This window comes from Mus pahari, chromosome 4 (assembly GCF_900095145.1).
Source record: "Mus pahari chromosome 4, PAHARI_EIJ_v1.1, whole genome shotgun sequence".
Lineage (NCBI taxonomy): Eukaryota > Metazoa > Chordata > Mammalia > Rodentia > Muridae > Mus > Mus pahari.
The window spans coordinates 49,031,848-49,051,289 of NC_034593.1; the positions used below are offsets into that span (position 1 = coordinate 49,031,848).

General features: G+C 37.9%; 1 protein-coding gene across 8 annotated transcripts in view; it reads right to left on the reverse strand.

The window, feature by feature from the left end:
• The window catches only part of Nbea (neurobeachin), a 554,101-nt gene that overhangs the window by 379,888 nt on the left and 154,771 nt on the right, over positions 1-19,442 (reverse strand). For all 8 annotated transcript variants that reach the window (XM_029537485.1, XM_029537487.1, XM_021195277.2 and 5 more), the window contains exons 19-24: positions 11,932-12,013; positions 11,594-11,717; positions 10,491-10,683; positions 6,691-7,707; positions 4,935-5,152; positions 2,724-2,877 (exon numbers count right to left, since the gene is read on the reverse strand). In XM_029537485.1, the coding sequence (XP_029393345.1) occupies positions 2,724-2,877; positions 4,935-5,152; positions 6,691-7,707; positions 10,491-10,683; positions 11,594-11,717; positions 11,932-12,013 (1,788 nt within the window). The remainder of the gene's footprint in view (positions 1-2,723; positions 2,878-4,934; positions 5,153-6,690; positions 7,708-10,490; positions 10,684-11,593; positions 11,718-11,931; positions 12,014-19,442) is intronic.

Genomic DNA, 19,442 nt, shown 5'->3' on the forward strand with positions numbered 1-19,442 from the left:
GGTGAACATAATTTAAGAATTTGCAGGATGGAGATGTGATGACTTTGCCTGGTATGGAGAAGTGCCCTGCCTCAGCCTCCCTGCCAAGTGCTAGAGGTAAAGGTGTGTGAGTTCACAATGTGCACGCAACACGCTTCACTCCCAATCCTTTCAAGTTCTTCAGTTTTTAAGGAGGCTCCAATCTGTCCATAATTCTTCTATTTTAAAATACGACCAAGATTTTTGTCATACTCTTTCCTTTTCTGTCTATGTCAAATTGGTAAACTTAAATTGTCCTTCACCAAATGGTCATCTTTGGAGTTGGTGCTCCTGAAACTCATATCTTTGTGTGGCACATTTAGGATGTGTCTCTGTTACTTTCAGATGCATTTTACTGTTGTCTAGAGGCAACAAAATACAACTGTGTAGGTATTGAGACATTTAACCTCACTTGGAGGTTCTATTGATGAGGTCATGGAATCTGTATTTGTTTGAAAATGTTTTACAATATTAATGAGTTAAGGGGAAGGATATTTTTCTTATGCTGAAATATCTGTGGCAAAATATTTACATTCAGAATTATGGCATAGTAAATATTAGAAGAGTAGAACTTAAATATAGTCAAATATTGAAAATTATCCTGGGTATTTTTTTTAAAAAGTCAGGCTTCAAAGACATGAAAATCTGATAAAAAATATATCATTGAAATCCCCAGGACACTCAAACTGAGTGTCCTGAGCAGTGCCTCCTGCTTCTGCTTCATGCACCTGGAGTTGATACTCTAATGTTCTTATCAAGTTCCACAGCCTGTCGGCACACCAAAGCATCCCTAGTGTCTCCTCTCTCTCACCTGGTCCAAAATTCTTAAAGTTTTACACTTGTAGGTTTTTCAGCTGAAAAGCTCCTATTTTCAATGTGAGTTTTTTTCTTTATACAGGCTCCCCTGTCCTTTCTCCCACTAAGCCTGAATAGAACACTGAAAGAATCCAGCAACACGAAACAGTACTTAGTAACCCTCACATTTCCCTATTATATATAAAGCATGAGAACAAATCTTTTGAAAGAAACAGTGTAGCATAAATAAATAAAATCAAGTGTGTTGCAAAAACCAAGTACATATGTAATCATTTAATAGACCAATTAAGAGACAAAATCAACAAAAATTTCTGATAAAAAATTAAGTTCCAACTCTGCTAAGAACACTGATAGGTAATTTAAAATCCCAAACTGTAGTGTTCAAAACAGTATCTGTAAATATTCTTGGGAGTTAAACTTTAAAATGCCAGTATATTCACAGTATATCCATTAGTTTAAAATTAAGCTAAATTGAGAGTTAAAATAGTGTGTGTGTGTGTGTATGTATATATAAATAAAACACATTTATGAGTTATTGAACTTATGTAATACTTTATTAATAGAAATATTTGATGCTAAAATTTGGAAAATATTTAGTAATGTGGATATTTCAAACATTTACAAATTTTAATAACTTATTACTATGCTACTTTACAGAATGATCATTTATATTCTAAACAAAAGTGTAAAAATATTCAATACTTATATTAGAGCAAATGCAGTCTCTTAAAATTTCCTGACAACAAATGACAATTTATATTATGCTACACAGAAAGCATTGTATTTAGTCTTTGATGTATAGAAAAAAGAAGAACCCTGGTTACCTGAAAATACGACTACAGTTACTATTCATCACTAGAGGAGGGGGTGACAGACAAGCGCTGAGCACCAGCCTCTTCACAGACCACGCACTCTGGGTTGCTATGCCCAGGCTCCTTCCTTGGTTTGCTTACTCAGCAGTGCACAAGACCCCAGTGCTGAGATGCCCTTTGCACTGTTGCAAAGGAGCCTGCTTGCCTGCACAGGGAGCTGTGCCTGGAGGAGGTGTAGCAGTGACAGTCTGTTGTACCTAACATTGTAAACTTCAACGCTGTCCCAATGGACGACGTGAGAAGAAGAGCCACATAGGAAACTCATGTTACTGATGAAATATCGTCTGAAACCAATTCACAAGCATTCCCTCACTAATAGAAATGTCAACAAAACACAAACATAAGGCCAAGGTGTGTTCTGGGTCTTACAAATGAGTTACTTAGGAAAAGGAGCAAGATAAGCCCTATGGCACACAGAGTTCTATTTTCCTTCCCATATACTAAAGTTACACCTAAATAGACTCATTTTTACATAAGTCAGGCATTTTTATCTATGACTCTGTGGATCAAACCCAAGACCTACAAATGCTAGACACACCCCAGCCCTGAACTAAAGGTGTCTGCTAGATAAAAATTACATATAACAAAGTACATTCAAGTTCAATATTAAATGCTTTCCAAATTGACAATATTATTTTTCAATGTTTTATAAAGAAAAATAGATATTTTAATAGAAAATTGGTAAATAAGGTAACACTATATTACAAATGGATTTTAACAGCTTACTGCTATATAAGATTTAAAGATACATACAGCATACACACACACACACACACACACACACACACACAGTTATAGTTCTTCTTAAAAGAACCTGAGAAATACTCTAATAAAAATACATAAGAAGATCCAAATACTGGTATATAAAAGAGACTGGAGTATAAATCTAACAAACGACTTTAAAGTACCTGTAGGAGAAACTGTTGAAAATCTGCCTGTTCCTGTATCTGAAAAGACTGGAATGATCAACTCTTGTCATTACAAAATACAACCACTAGGTGGAGGTAAAGAACTTACAGTTGGCGATGTAGCTGCTGAGAGCAAAGGTAAAATCCCTCCACAGGCAATGATGATGTTGTCGACCATTTGGGAAATGAGGTGAATTGTGTTATGTACAAAAATAATGTTTTCATTGCTGTTGACAAAATCCATTACAGACTTTGTAGAATGGCTGTAACAGAAAGACACTATTATTTCCTTTGTGTAACTGTAAGAGGCTTAGATATCTTATTCAAAATAAAAATTTTAAAGTGAAAACAATTACAAAATATAGAAGTGCTAGACAAATTTAAAAAGCAAATGATCAGAAAAACCAACTCAAAATTAATGCATTTTACCAAAAAATTATTATGGCTGCAGGTTTGTTTGTGCATGAATGTGCGTGTGTGTATGTGTGTGTATGTGTCCACGTGTATTAAACAAATAACAATATTCTTGTTCTTTCTTAATTTTTATAAGAATAATCATCACTACTCCAAGGTTGGCCTAGAACTCGCTACATATGTAGCCCAAAATAATAATTCTCCACTTCACATTTCTGATTATTAAGAGCAGCTATGAATTTAAGTAAAACTAGTTTGGCTTCATCCTGCTCCTTCTGTGTTAGGAGGCAAACCAGCTAACTGGAGCCTGTCAAGAGGAAGTTCCAATGTGAGTCTAAGTGCGCCTTTTACTACCAGGGGGGAAGTATGCGGTATGAAGCGTGTCTGAAGGGAACTGGCAGAAGCTCAAGAATTATTGAGAAGGAAAAGGAAGACCTCAGGGTAGGTTAGCAGCAGGATTTTCATATAAAATATGTACTGAAGTTGCCAAGGAAATACAATGCCTTATGTGGTTACACATCCTACTCTATGCTGAAAGCAGTCTTTCTAAAAGTTTTGTATGTACTTATTTTTGGAAAGCCTCAGGGACATCAATAAGGAAAGTAGAGACACACAGCTTGTTGTTTAAAGAAAAATTGGGCAAATCCCCTTTTTCATCCCACACATCAACAACCACACTTTTCATACTTTTGACTTTCCTTAGCCATCTCAAGGTACATAGCATGCAACAACAGTATCAACAACAAAATGAGCCTATGCTAGCTTACAAGCAAAGGGATCAAGTCGAGCCCAGAGACACCCTTGGCATACTGGCAGCTTCCACGGCAGCATGTCATTTCCCCACAAGAATATTCAGGTTTTGCCTCATGTGCCAGTTGGCCTTACCAGTTACTGGGTATTAATCAGAATCGGTCACATAGCCTAATCATTAGAAATCCATTTCTTTTTGGAGAGTGTTTTACATGTGAAGGTCCAACTCAACAGACAGTATGGGAGAAATTTATTAAGAAGCTTCATTCAAGAGAAGAAAATGTGGGAAAAAGTAGAGCAGGGAGAAGAAAAAAAGTGAGAAGATGGAGGGAGAAGGGAAGGAGAGTCTGCCTTTTGACATGGACGACCTCAAGTCGCCACCTTCATTCCTCAAGGAAAATAAGGAGAGGTAGGGAAGGCAGCTCCAGTCTGAGGGTGTGAAGTAAGCCAACACCCACTACTTACACAGATAGGTCCCAATGGCACACCTGTTAGAGGCTACCTTAGGATTTTATCTTGGCAGTCATCATACTGTTACCAAACAATAATATAGTTCATAGTATTGACGTTAGCAAAGGATGCAATTACAGAAGTATAAACCAAAACTGATTTTTTCTGTATAGTGTAAGCAATGCCAGCTTTTAAAATTCTGCTTTAACTCTCTTAAGTGGAATTGTCATATAGCTAGAGATCTGTGCTCTAGATGAATATAAGTATACTTTATATAAATATTTGTCTATCAAAAACTTAAATACTTAATTTTTAAACAAATTTAGTTTTTAAACTTGGACGACATAAATCATGTGGTTAGTTGACACAGTAAATAAAAATATTCCTTTCCATGGGTTTGGGAACTGGTTCAGTGGTAAAGCATACTTTTTGTCCTTTCTAAGGATCTGGGTTCAATCCCAATTCCCAACACCTACACTGTGGTGGCTCACAACTCTCTGTAACAACTCTCTCTCCCAGTTCCAAGAGATCCAACTCTCTCCTCTGACCGTAGCAGGTAATAGACCATGCACATGGTACACAGACTTAAATAAAAAGCAAAACACCCATAGAGGTAAAATAATTTTTTAAATAAATTATATTCATTTTCTCAACTGAAGGTCATCAAAATGTAGAAAGAAAAAACACTACATAAAGGCAGTTGTACCTTCTCCACACATGCACATCTGTCTCTAATGCAAACAACAGATCAGTGAGAAGTCGCTGGTGCATTGGAGACCACTTAAACTCGGGAATCCGAAACATGGTAGTCCGGGGGCCCGGGCTGAACTGGCGCCGCTGTTCCTCAGTCATTGGCATTCCTCGGAATCCTAAATCAACTCTGAGATCTCGGTCTGGCTGGGTGGAAGATCGGCCCTGAACAGCCTAAACAAAGGGAAAGTGGAGCGGGAAAGAACTGTTAGATTCAAACCACAGTGTGTGTAACAGAGCGAGAAGGAGCTCCCAAGTGAGGGCCTTCAAACCCCTCACAGAAACCCTGATCATCTGAAGGCTGCTAGTTGGACTTTGGGTTTGAAACTGCAGACTCTAGGCAAGGGCATCAAAGGACAACACTATACAGTTCTTACTAAGCCACAGATCTTCTTTTCCTAGTCACAGGATCTTCATGCTAGTAAAAGATGCCCTTCGTGCAAGGAAGTACGGATGCAATAAGGCAATAGATACATGTCATCAGTGAACTATAACTGAAAACACATGGTGAGAAGAAATATAACTGAAGGGGATTCAAATTAACTTCAAAGTGCATTTCATTCACAATACTTGCATAAAAAATAAACATACTGTATGATGTAAGAAAAGAAGCTAGAAAAATGCCTGCACATTCTCAATGCAAAGCAGGCAAGCCTAGTGATTATGCCAGTAAGTGACGCTCTGTTTTCTTTCATTTGAAATCTGTACCTTATTTGATATTCTTCTCCATGACAATTATCTGTAGTCTACATGAGTGTAGTCTAACAGCCACCAAAATGGAAGCTGACTGCTAACAAACAAAAAATAAACACACCTTTCGCACAAACAGAATATACCATCCAGTATTCTTAATGGAGTACAAAGACAATAGTGAGTCATGGCTTAGTCATTCCAATATAGGAGGAATGGAAACATAAACTTACCTTCAATGAGATTAAAAGGGCAGGGAGAAAGTTCATAGGGCTAACAAAACTCAAATCCTCAAGGGTCAAACTCTCATTAACACTTAATCACAAGGTATTGCTTCAGTTAGTCTAAAAATTAAGTAGCTATAACTCAAATTTGGCCTAGAAGACATAGTATTTATACTCACAGCTTTACTACAATGGCTCAAACCGCAGCAATAACATTTGTCTAAGCAGCTTCCTTTTTTAAAAAAAAGTTAATAAATTCTATCCTGGCATTTGTTTTAGAAAAAGCTCACTGGTAATAATTCCAACTTTTTTCAGCTACATTACCTGACACAAAGAGTACTGAGGATTTAAAGTGAAAAACCTACTCCAATGCCGAGAGCGCAGTAGGCATGTGGTAGCTAACAATCCCCTCCTCTATCCTTCATGCATCTGTTTAAGCCCAGAACACGACTGGCCTGGAGCACAAGGTTAGCATGAATACCTCAGGAACAGAGGTGTAAATGTAGTCAGTTATAAACTGTAAGCATGGGCAAGACCTTAATGGTCCTATTTTAATTTACTACAATGTCTAATAAGACAGAAGGATCTGAGCCAGAGGTGGAGTAATATTGGAGAAATGTGGCAGAATTGGGAATATAATTCAGATCACTTGAATTTCATATCAATATATATAGTAAGTTCTACATTACACGGGTTTTAAGTGTAGTACCATCCTAAGGACCACTTTGCAGCTAACAGCTCAATTCCCAGCTGATGCTTCTCTCTTATTACTTCCAGAACTCCTGGAGGGGGGCTTACTTGTGTTGTAGCAGTGGTCTGGATTTTTCGGATTTCCTTTCCTGATTCTTTGCCATCATCAGATCGCTCAGTGTCTGAAATTATACTTCCTGCATCGATATTTGGTACAGTTTTGCTATTGGAAGACTCTGTTTCCAAAGCTGTGGCCGTCATTTCCGCATAGTCTAAGCCCTTAGCTGATGGTGCTGACTCCCGTTCAGAGACACTGCTCACTCCATCTGACGTCGTATGGATTCTGAAGTCTTTCTCCTCCATTATGCTTGACGTGCACGTTAACTCTACACTTGCAGTCATGTGAGCAAGCAATCCGAGATCATCACTGACACCAAGATGTACTTGGGTGTCCTGAATATTTGGGATGATATGATTGCTAGAAAGTTCCGGAAGTAATTTCTCTTCCTGTCTGGGTATTTTGTCGAAGAGGAAGGGTGTGCTACTGTTTGGAAGTTCCTCCTTCTCATCCGCTAGTGTGATCAATGGGCCGTTGTCTTTCTCTTCGTTTTTTTTAATGATACCCACACTTCCATGCACATTGTTCTGGAGTTTCTCTACAGCAGCGCTATACACATTATCCAACAAGGACTCCACTTCCACGAGGGCACCATTCTCTCCGCCCACCAATGTCTCTGGGGACAAGTCCATATCATCAAGCTTGACTTCTGTGGCTTCCACTTTCTCTGCTTTTATGTCAACTAGAAGATCATGCACTTCTACGTGCACTCCACTGCCAGGCCTATCTGAACTTCCAAGAATGTCATCTGATACTTTGGTTGACATGAGCAAGTCTCGTGTATCTGTGCTGACTGGATAGTCTGTCTCACTCTCTGGGCTCTGGCTTTGGGAAAGGTCTTCTATCTCCCGGATTTCCATTCCTCCTTTTGCTCCTGCTGTCTGTGATGAAAGACCAGAGATGGTGCTCACATTTCCTTTCTTCCCTTTCTTAATGTTCTCCTCCTCCTGTCGTTGATACTCCTCATACATTTTGGCCAGGTATTCTTTGTGTGCTTCATAAGTAACCTAGGGAATGAGTGAAGAGAGCACTGAGGTATCGTGCATGTGCCAAGGGAAAGGGAGACCGAGAGCAAAACATCACCATGACGGAAGCTAAGTGGTGCAAGGAATTGTAAGGTTTGGTTTTATTAAATAATAAAAGATCTAGTTTTATTATGTTATTGGAAACAATGATGAAATGCGGTAATACACTGTTTCTTGACTTGTCGCTAACCACATGTGTAACTGCAATATCAAGGCTCCTTTGTAGAGGTTAAGTATCCCAATGCTACTCAACATCATATGACATCTAACCTATGAACACTGTTAGGACTAGTCAGAGATAATATTCAACACGAAAAGTACTATTACGATGGCAGTTTTCACATAGCTACTGCAGTATTTTCACCAATCCCAACCATTCTTGAAGCCCCTAAGGTGGACCAGTACATGTTAGACTTTGTTAAGGCACTGCATCAGTTTTAAACGTAAACAGGTGACTGAATTAGAAACAGCAGAATATGTTCAGTACAAGAACTTGCAATGTCTTTTTCTTTTTCTTTTTCCTTTTTAAAGATTTATTTATTATTATATCTAAGTACACTGTAGCTGTCCTCAGATGCACCAGAAGAGGGCGTCAGTTCTCATTATGGATGGTTGTGAGTCACCATGTGGTTGCTGGGATTTGAACTCAGGACCTTCGGAAGAGCAGTCGGTACTATTAACCACTAAGCCATATCTCCAGCCCATAATGTCTTTTTCTTTGTTACATTAAAACAAATTAAAGCAATGGCAAATACAAGGTGTGTATGTTGAAAATGTAGGACTATAACAGGCATAAATTCTTCTAAATTTTTCTAATATTAAAGAAAAATCTCTCCTTTTAGGCACCCCAAATTCATTTATATTAACAAGGTACTTTGGTTGACCTTTCTTTAAAGAGTGCCATCATATAAAATCTGTTTCCTACAGAAAAATCTCCTCAATCATGGGGGCTGGCAACTGTTACCCATGGCCATAATATGCTTGCCATCTATTTTGATTAATAATTTTTTTGTGATACAACTATGTACCTGATATACTTTTCCTCTCTGTCTGCTCTCACACTACACAAATGAGTTGAGCAGCTTCATTAGGGGCAGACCAGAAAGACTAAAATATATATTATTTGGTCTCTAAAATCATTTTTCTAATTTCTATTAAAATAACTATATGAACTTTCTAAATCACAAAACTTAATCGCAACATAACCGAACAACCTAATTTTGTATGTTCATGCTTCTTTTGTGATGCTACAGGTTGAAAAATCACAGCTTTGAATTAGTAGAATATAACATGCACATAAATCAACTACTCTCCTTGCCAAAGATAAATGGTATTTAAAATTTAATATGGAGAGATAGAACTTAGAATTAAATGTTGACTGTTAAAACATGTTTTAACATTCAAGTGATAAAAATATTAAATTAAACATTAAAACATGCTATATACGTAGTGGTTTGAATAAGAATACAATGGTCTATATGGGCACATATATTTAAATGCTTAGTCGCCGAGGAGTATTTGAAACAGATTAAAAGGATCAGGAGGTGTGGCCTTGTTGATGAAAGTGTGACACTGGGAGAGGGTTTTGAAGTTTCCAAAGCCCACAACAGGCCCAGTGCTTCCTGCCTATGGATCAGGATGTAGCTCTCAGCTCCTTCTTCGGCACCATACCTGCCTGCTTGCCCCCACGCTCCCCTCCATGACAATGGACTCACCTCTGAAACTGCAAGCAAGCCTCAAATTAAATGCTTTAATTTACAAGCGCTGCCTTGGTCATGGGGTATCTTCAGAGCAACAGAGCACTAACCACAGCAACACAATGGAAACTATTCCTAAGGGTGCATGCCTTTAAGGCCAATATTAGGAGGACAGAAGCAGAGAGACCTCTGTGAATCTGACCAGCCTTAACATAGCAACGGAATCAGAGAAAACTATGCATCTACCATTGTCACTGACACTGAGATGCCTCCTTCTATTACCCGTGGCATCTCATGTTTTTGAGACAGCATTTCTTACTGACCTGGGCTCTATGGTTTTGGCTAGACTGACTGGCTGGCTTGAGAATCCTTGGGATCTACCCATCAGGCTCTCCAGCACTCAGGGTGAATAAAGTGTGTGCAGCTATGATGGGGATCCAAATTCAAGCCAACCAAGCCCCTTTTGAATGTATTTATTACTTATTTTAGAATGAAAAGAGATCTGATTACTTCAAAAACATCTTTAAAAGTACAATTCAGCTACGATTTCATGAAATATACTTGTAAGAATTGAATATGGTTTAGTTAAAAAGCAACTGGTTCTCATGCTGGCTACAAACATAGTACAACTCCAAATTGAGAGGACATGAGATGGCTCATTAGGGAAAGGTGTTTGCCTTAAGCCCTGGAACCTGTAAGTGTAAGGAAAGCACCAACTCCTGAAAACTATCTTCTGGCTTCCACAGACTCAGCAAGTGCATGCGTGCACTCACACACCTACATATGAAACCACTCCCCACCCCCACACCCTACCCCCCCCACACACAGACACACTTAAAGTGTTATTAAAACAAAATTCCTAATTTGCAGACTTTATAAGTTAAGTGATCTTAAACGACCTTCAGGCTCTATCATCTCGCCACAGAGCAAAGAAGGTACAAAGTCAAAATTAGGATAAAGGAATGAGCCGTAACTGAGAATGTCCACTAGGTGGCACCAGATTAGAGTTTATAGCCATTTACTCCATTGCTGAACCTTCAATGACAGAAGATGCCAAGTCCCTGTTACCTTGGAATGGGCTATTGAGAGTGTGTCCACCCAGACTCTCCAGCCTCCCCATTCATATTTTATTGCATGATACAAAAGAATCCGGAAAATGTTGTAGACCATCTCAGTAATCTTCTGTTCCTCAGAACTTTTTGGATTGATATAGCCAAGAGAAAACATCCAATCCTGCCACACTGAACATTGCAGTAAGCATCTAAAAAGAAAAATGAAAAAGAGCTCATTAAAATAATCAAAATTATAATTTACTATCTTGAAACTTAAAATGATGAAAATATAAGCTAAGTACACAATTATTCTCTGCATTCTGTATTCTATAACCTCTATCAATTTCTTTCTTTCTTTCTTAGAAAATTTGAATTATAGATCAAAATCCCTTCCTAACTCTCCTATCCAGAGACAGTTTTTGTTTCTGAATCTTCTCAGCACTCATTCACTACTATCACTTTCAATGCTCTCAACTGGCTCTATAGGCACCTCCAACCCAGCTGCACTAGAGTGGGCACCAAAATGCTTCACACGCAATACAAAAAAATGTGTTAGAAACTTAGGAAATGACCAGACACATATTGAAGGACTCAGACTGTATGTACATCATGTCTGAGCTAGGGTATCTTAAATGCATGGCAGGAAAACACCAGTGAATATGGACACACCAAACATAATGATAACTAAAGGCACTGTTGCCGATAGCGAGATGTGAGGGATAGTGGCTACAGTATAAGTACAAAAGTGTTTATCTGTATATTCATATATATATATATATATATATATATATATATATATATATATATATATATATACATATATATCTGTATATATATATATATATATATACACACAGATATATATGTATATAAAGATATATATGTGTGTATATATATATATATATACACACACACAGATATGTGTGTGTGTGTATTAAGACAACTAAATAAAAGCATATACAACTGATAAAGTAGGATGAAATAAATTACTTCTAAGAAATCATGCCTTTTAAAATGATTTAAGAGAATTTAACAAAATATTGAATTTTTCATTCGAAAGTGATGGAAAATCAAGAACATAAAAAAAATTAATCTAGAATAAAAATCAGACTGTTTTACCTTCTATTTTCACGGCTGTTACTGAAAAGCTTAACCATGTCAGATAGAAATAGCCGACGGACCTCCATCAATCCTGCACTTGGCGTTGAGTTCTTTAACAAGGTTGCCACCACCTTAAGGATCACTATATACAAACAGATTCTGAATTAAAATTTACAAATGTAACTAAGACATATCATCACATTCACTAATTTTCAACTCAATACTTTGCTCTGAGTGGAGCTGTAACTGTCATAAGATGGGGACACCAGAAGGAATACAGTTAGGAGGAGCTCTGATTTAGTCCTGCATGTCGCCATGTAACCACCACGTAACAGTAAAGAGTGGCATCCGCTTACTTGGATTCTGAATTTTCACTGTGGAGTCTGGCTCCGGATGTGGTTTATGCACAACTTGAGTACAGACTTGCTCTGTCAAGATCTGAAAGATGAAGAATTTGAACTTTGTTTAGAGAAAAAAATTAAAAACTGCATAATATAGCTTTAGTAAAGAATCTTTCCGGCTGGTGAAGAATCTGTCATAGATTTTGAATAACTTTAAATCAAAAGAAATATCCCTTACAAAAGAACTTTCTAAAATTACATTTGTCCTTAAACTCTGAAGTCTATATACCTCAAATTTTACTTACTTTGGATAAGGACAAAAGCCAGACACCTTATATATAAAAGGAAAGAATAGTCAGCTAATATAAAATTTGCTCTGTTTGAACTATGCTTTCAGTATACAGTTTTAAGACCGCCAAGTTTTGAATTATAAATATTTGATGTTTTGTGTCATGTTAACTAAAAAAGTCAGTAACTGTTAACAACCCTATGCCTCATACTGATAAGAAATCTATAACTTATATTTCTAATTTTGACTAGAATGGAGGCTTAAAACCCTGAAGCAGCCGGGCGTGGTGGTGCATGCCTTTAATCCCAGCACTCGGGAGGCAGAGGCAGGCGGATTTCTGAGTTCGAGGCCAACCTGGTCTACAGAGTGAGCTCCAAGACAGCCAGGACTATAGAGAGAAACCCTGTCTCGAAAAACCAAAAAAAAAAAAAACCCTGAAGCAAAACCGGACATTTTGGTTATTGTCCATGCTTAGCACCAAGAGCTGACACATATCAGGAGTCATCATGTGACAGACTGGATAACTCAGTTACATATAGATAGTCAATGTGTGGTTGCTCGTGTAGCCCAGGTTTAACCATACTTGTCTCATCATTACATCTAGCAAGCTGTCTGTCTGTCTGTCTGTCTACATGCACAAAATTTCAGTAGAAATGAACTCCACTTAGAGCTAATGTTAAACTCTGAATACTCTTTTAAAAACACAGTTCAACACAAAATCAATGCAAAAAAGTCAGGCAAAAAAAAAAAAAGACTGTTAATTTTGAGACTGGCACTGTAGAGCACTACGGAAAGGAGCACTGTGGGAAGAGCAAGGTTAGACACAGGGAGGACGGCTTCTGAGGAGAGCACCGTGACATCCAGAAAGAAGAGACGCACTCTCTTTCCTTTTTTTCTCAGACTAAACAGAGGACAGAAATTTTACATAAATAAATGAGGTATATAGATCAAAAATATATTGACTTAAAATTAAGACACTGGTCTATTATTACTTCAGTGATAAATACTGGATAAAATCATCTATACCCATTCTTAAAAATGAACAATGTTAAACTAAATAGTCTCAGAATGCTTTCTTAATAGTGTCCTCTAAACAAGACTGACTACATAGAGCTGCCATGTGAGATAAAAAATCTCTTGGGATAACATACACCAAAAATAACAATGGCTGGTATATACCTAAAAAGGGCTTCTATAACTATTTTCCCCCAAAGCCAAAAATATAAGACTCCAGGTCATCATTATAAATATGATGATACTCAAAATTGCTGCATACTTACAGGGAAAATATCAGACCATGTTCCCCTCTGATAGAGTTTTCACACCTTTCTCAAGCACAAGAGAGTAAATCACGTTTTGCAGAAAACAGAATTTGCTTCAAAGCACCACTGATTTTCCTGTTGTCTCTTTAAGGCTTTGCTCTATCGTGTGACACTGAGGACAGTCATGGCAGTTCATATCCATGAACCTGCTATAAAGATTCACGGTTCCTGTGGGAAAGCACTTTCAAGGCTCTAACTTATTCAGATAGTAAAGGTTTGTACGAGTTACACAAATGTATTTAGGAACTGACTCCAGCACGTATCTGTGAAGAGGCAGTTCTGTGCCCACGCTGCCTACTGTCTGGAGATGGAAAACAGTTGTTAAGTGGAGCTACATTTCCAGCATCAATTTACTTAATTAATGTTCTGAAGATAGGCATAAATGCATGCCTCTATTAAGCAATAAAACATAGTAAACTGTCATTAAGAACCTACGTGAGATTTTAAAAGAGGGAAGGAAATAATGTGTATAAATAGAGAGAGATGAAGATAGGTATAAGCCTTTTAATGGCAGTTTAAGATTCTAAGTGGTCCCTGAAGATTCTACTGACTTTATATGAGGCATATACAGAAGTAGATGGAGGAGCCCCCATGAATTCTATATGCTGTCAACATTTTCAATGAAGCCACATGTGACAGGTGGCAGTTGTGTTGGAAAGAGTAGGCAAAGACTGAACTTTAAGTACAGAGGTGACTTTATAAATCTGGTTTTTAATAGATATAGATAAAAGTGCAATGTTAAACATTAAATTTTATTTTATTTCGTAATTATTTTGTATCCCTTGTTTTATTAGAAGATGTTTGTCTACTGTGCTAGCTACAACAGCTTCCTTACTGACTCCCAGTGCTCCCTGGAGACACAGTATCTTTGTCATTTTTGTTTTGGTTTGCTTTTAGAAAAAGTAAGATATTTTCACTGCCTCATAATGTTGACTAGAACACTTGTACAACAGTATCAGGATTGTTCTGAGGACAATCAACCACACTGACCATAAGAGAGAATCCATAGATGGTTCTTTGAACCTGCTCAAAAACCCATGGCAAGGGATTTCATGGGCCTAGGGGGTTATTAAATTCTGCCGATTAACTAAACTGACATAGCATCCAAATGCTCATTAGATTATGTTTGTATCTATAGGCAATTAACACTCTCAGCTTTAATCAGAGAAGCTCTTTCCAGTGACCGATGGTAAATACAGAGACTCACTGACATTCAAGGTGCAGAGAATAGGAGACTGACAAGCAGTCAAACCTAAACAAGACATTTACAACCTCTGCTCCAAGGCTCATGAAACACTGTGGCAGAGGAAGCTGAAAGAATGTAAGAGTCAGAAGATAGGGAAAAGGGTTGAGAAGTTCCACCTGTTAGGCAAGGTACATTCACTGAAATCAAGAGCTTCCAACAACTATGGACTGGTGACTGTACTTGGGCGGCTGTACTTGGGCTACAGACAGATGAGCAAGTGCTTGGGATGCTCACTAAGGAATTATTTCCTTTGGTGGTGGCTTAAAGAAGAGTGGCTCCCGCAGGCTCCTATGTTTGGATATTTGGTCAGTAGTTGGGGAAACAGTGTGGAAGAATGAGGAGGTGTGGTCTTATTAGAGGAGGTGTGTTACTGGAGTGTGCTTTGACGTTGCAAAACTCATGCCATTCCAAGTTATCCGTTTACCTCCTAGTTCTGGATAAGCATGTAAGTTTTAAGGTACTGACCCAGCACTATGCCCACCCTTCATGCCTGATGCTACAAGGTAGCATAATGGCCATGAACTCACCCTCTGAAACTGTAAGCCCCCAATAAACTCTTCTATACGTTGCCTTAGTCATGAAAGATACCTACTGATAAATTCAGAGAAGGAATGTGTGTATGTGTGTGTGTGTGTGTGTGTGTGTGTGTTATGTGTGTTATGTGTGTGTGTGTATGAATGTGTGTGTGTCACTGCCTTCAGATGTGACCACTGTGACCCCATTAAGGCTCCAATATAAAATCCTAATCCTGAGGTAACAAACATGGCCCTTGTTAAGCTAAATGGGCCACAAAATAAAGGTAAAAGTCACAAATCTGGGAAAAGAACAGGTAATGTAAAGGCACTGAAAAAGAAGGGAGGGAAGAGAATGGGAGAAGAGAGTAAACCAGAATGCATTATATACATGTATGAAAATTCAAAGAGCTAAAGTAATGAAAAAAAACACTTGGTAAAAAGCCTGATTGTATAGTTTAATAGTCACTGTTTCATGTACAAATCATCTCAAATATAAGAGTTTCAAAGTCATCATGAAGTAACCTTTATCCTAATAGAATTTTTAGAATATTGACTTAAATATCATAAAATTGATAGAACTAATTTAATTCTATCATGAGTTTAGCTTGTTTGCACCACATGACAGCAGCTCAAATAATGCAATCTTCAAGCTGTGATGACTTAGAAACAGCAACTCATTCAAACACAACTGCACAGTTCAACATTCCTGTTGGTAGTGCTGACTAAGGCCTAAGAGAATAGACTTATACTGCTGAGTACAATCAGTAGGGCAAACCACCAGACAGTTTTCCTAACTTAGTGTATTTACAGTAATTCCGCCTTTATAAATGAGTTTATTAATAACTCAGAGTCCTTCAAAACTCATTTCTATTCATTGGGTATGTTAAAAACCATACCCAGTGACTAACTGATGTCCTCTTTCCCATTTCAGATCTCTGGATCATGAACACTGTCAAGAAAATTCTAATTCTTAGTAACAGCTTGGATTTGCTTAGCGAAGACTCAAACACAGACCCAAACCTGAATACCAGGAGGAAAACCTGTACAGATGTTTGGTAAGATGCAACTGTGTTCACCAGTGAGCCATTCTATGGAAGTCTAACAGAAATTCAAGTATGCACATGAACATGGTATGTTCTAGTTTTAGGACTAGAGGGATTAACTTCCAAAATTTAACTATTATGTTACATTGCAGCATTATATATAAGGGTTCACTGGCTATATTGACCTTCGATTCTACTGTTAATAATAACTGAAAACAAGCAGAGGGACAGAAATCCATATAAAGTAAATGTGAAAAAACCCAGATAAGCATCATAAGCCAAAGCAAAAAACAAGTTGGAAGATGAAGACACAAAGTGCATCAGTATCAGAGCCCAGACTTGATATTGAAGCAAGGGTCTGATTAAAAAAAGAGAACTTTCATGATACAGAATGGAGGTAATTTTGCTGTTTTTTCCTTTTAGGTACATGTGACCAACCTATTTCAAGAGCATATGTTAATGGTATTTCCTATAACAAATTATTTAATCTGTGAGTCTTGGTATGTCTGCTTTTTTTTTAACTAGATATTTTCATTATTTACATTTCAAATGTTATCCCCTTTCTTAGTTTCCCCCCTCCCCCTGCTCCCCGACCCACCCACTCCCATTCCTGGTCCTGGCATTCCCCTATACTGGGGCATGGAGCCTTCATAGGACCAAGGGCCTCTCCTCCCATTGATGACCAACTAGGCCATCCTCTGCTACATATATTGCTAGAGCAACAAGTTCCACCATGTGTTTTCTTTCATTGGTGGTATAGTTCCAAGGAGCTCTGGGGGTACTGGTCAGTTCATATTGATGTTCCTCCTATGGGGCTTCAGTCTCCTTCGGCTCCCTGGGTACTTTCTCTGGTTCCTTCATTGGGTACCCTGTGCTCTGTCCAATGGACAGCTGTGACCATCCACTTCTGTATTTGCCAGGCACTGGCAGAGCGTCACAGGAGACAGCTATATCAGGCTCCTGTCAGCAGGCTCTTGTTTTTTTCTTAATGATTTCAATATTTTATCTTTTCTTTCTTTCTTTTTTATTAGGTATTTTCTTTATTTACATTTCCATTTTATCCCCTTTCCTAGTTTCCCCTCTGAACCTCCCCCCACCCCCACTCACCAACCTACCCCCTACTGCTTACTGGCCCTGGCATTCCTCTATACTAGGGCATGGAACCTTCACAGGACCAAGGGCCTCCCCTCCCATTGATGTTGGTATGTCTATTTTAAGAGTCAATAAAAGTATCAGTAACCATATGCTGGTTTTAAGACCTGAACTAATAAACACATAGCATGCACAGGGCTCAGGTCCTAAGAAGTACCCAACAAAAGGAGGTTGCTATTATGAAGAAATACAGTATCAGACAGTATCTCAGAACACAAATGAAACGACAAGGAAACAACCTAACCACATTGCACAGTGCATTTCACTCAGCAGGTTTTTATTCAGTTCTGTATGTATAACTTAAAAACAGAAACTTTCATAAATCAAAACTGGTAGTTGATTGGGACTACCAATCAAGCGATCTGTAGAACAACTAACAAAAGTCTGCATGTTAAATTCAGAAACGATAAAACAGACAGACCAAGATCTTACCCACTTTTGCATTTGCACATGAGAGCAGGTGAGAAAAGATGGCATGGACTAGCAATGAGAAACGCTACAGACCAAGGGGCAGCAGACTTCACTGTCCTGCAGCCTTACTGGGATACGGTCCGTCTGAGACACGCTATCCAGGGCTCCTTCTGAAAATCATATAACCCACGAACCCTAAATAGTTTTACTGTCTCATTACCAGAAGTGGATACCTTTGCTACCTATAAATCAATATACTATAATAAAAACAAGCACTAACAATATATATTATTAGATAGTAAGAGGCCTGAGGGCCACGCATAAGATGATAGTCTATAAAAGCTGCATCGTAAGAGACTCTCCCTACTTCTGAGTAGTGATAGAGGCACAGGGATACATTTTATTTTATGTGTTTATAGTGCATGCATGTGAGCTCCCTTCATAAATCACAACGAATAAAACAATATTGTTTGATAACAGCAGAGAGGAGTTACATTTCTCTGTTGCAGTAATACAAAGGTCAGCAAAACTTAGAATGATATAGGTTGTTCTCATAATACCTACTTGTTAGGATTGGATCACAAAATTGCCAAGTCATTCAATACTATATTCACATACATTTAGATTCCCAGACAATTTAACTATGGATACTGAACACACTTAAACTATTCCACTTGAGAACTGTACAAAACCTGGAGTGGAACCAAATAAGGACCATAGTTTACATGAAAAAGACAATCGTAACTTGCCCCATATTATTTTGAAATCTATAAAAAATATCTACTGTGATAATAAATTGTCATTTCTATTTCCCAAAAGCTGAATGTTGATGAGCATTCTGGCATAACTACAGACAGCTTCCACATAAGAGATACAAGGTCTCACAGAAAACAATCAACAATCCAATGTCTTCTACAACTGTGAGTTCAGAAATTATGTTTTCTATTTGGAAATGACGGGAACACACTATTATTTTAAAAAGAAATAAAATTAAAGTAAGACTTATTAAATCGTGAATCACTATATTTTTTTCCCCCAAGACAGGGTTTCTCTATGTAGCCCTAGCTGTCCTGGAACTCACTTTGTAGACCAGGCTAGCCTCAAACTCAGAAATCCACCTGCCTCTGCCTCCCAAGTGCTTGGATTAAAGATATGTGCCACCACTGCCCAGCTTTCCTGTGAATCACTGTTACATTACCTTAGTACAGTATACCATGCAGTAGTGCAAAGTCTGCTGCAGGCTGTGTCAAAACAAATCAGCATCCGGTCAGTAAAACTATACATGGACCCTGAAATTTGCATCTCATCTAAATTTTACATGTCATATATTAGTTTGCTTTTGACTATTTTCATCACTAATAATAATAATAATAATAATAATAATAAAATACCCTTCACTTATATGTATTTGCCAACAGATTACAGATGCCAATAAAGGATCACTGAAGACAAAGTGAAAAAGCAGAATTAAGAATAATATACAGAAATTGTCTTGACATTTTACCGCTATATAAGGCAGTATATATGCAGATTACTTTGTGTGGCAAT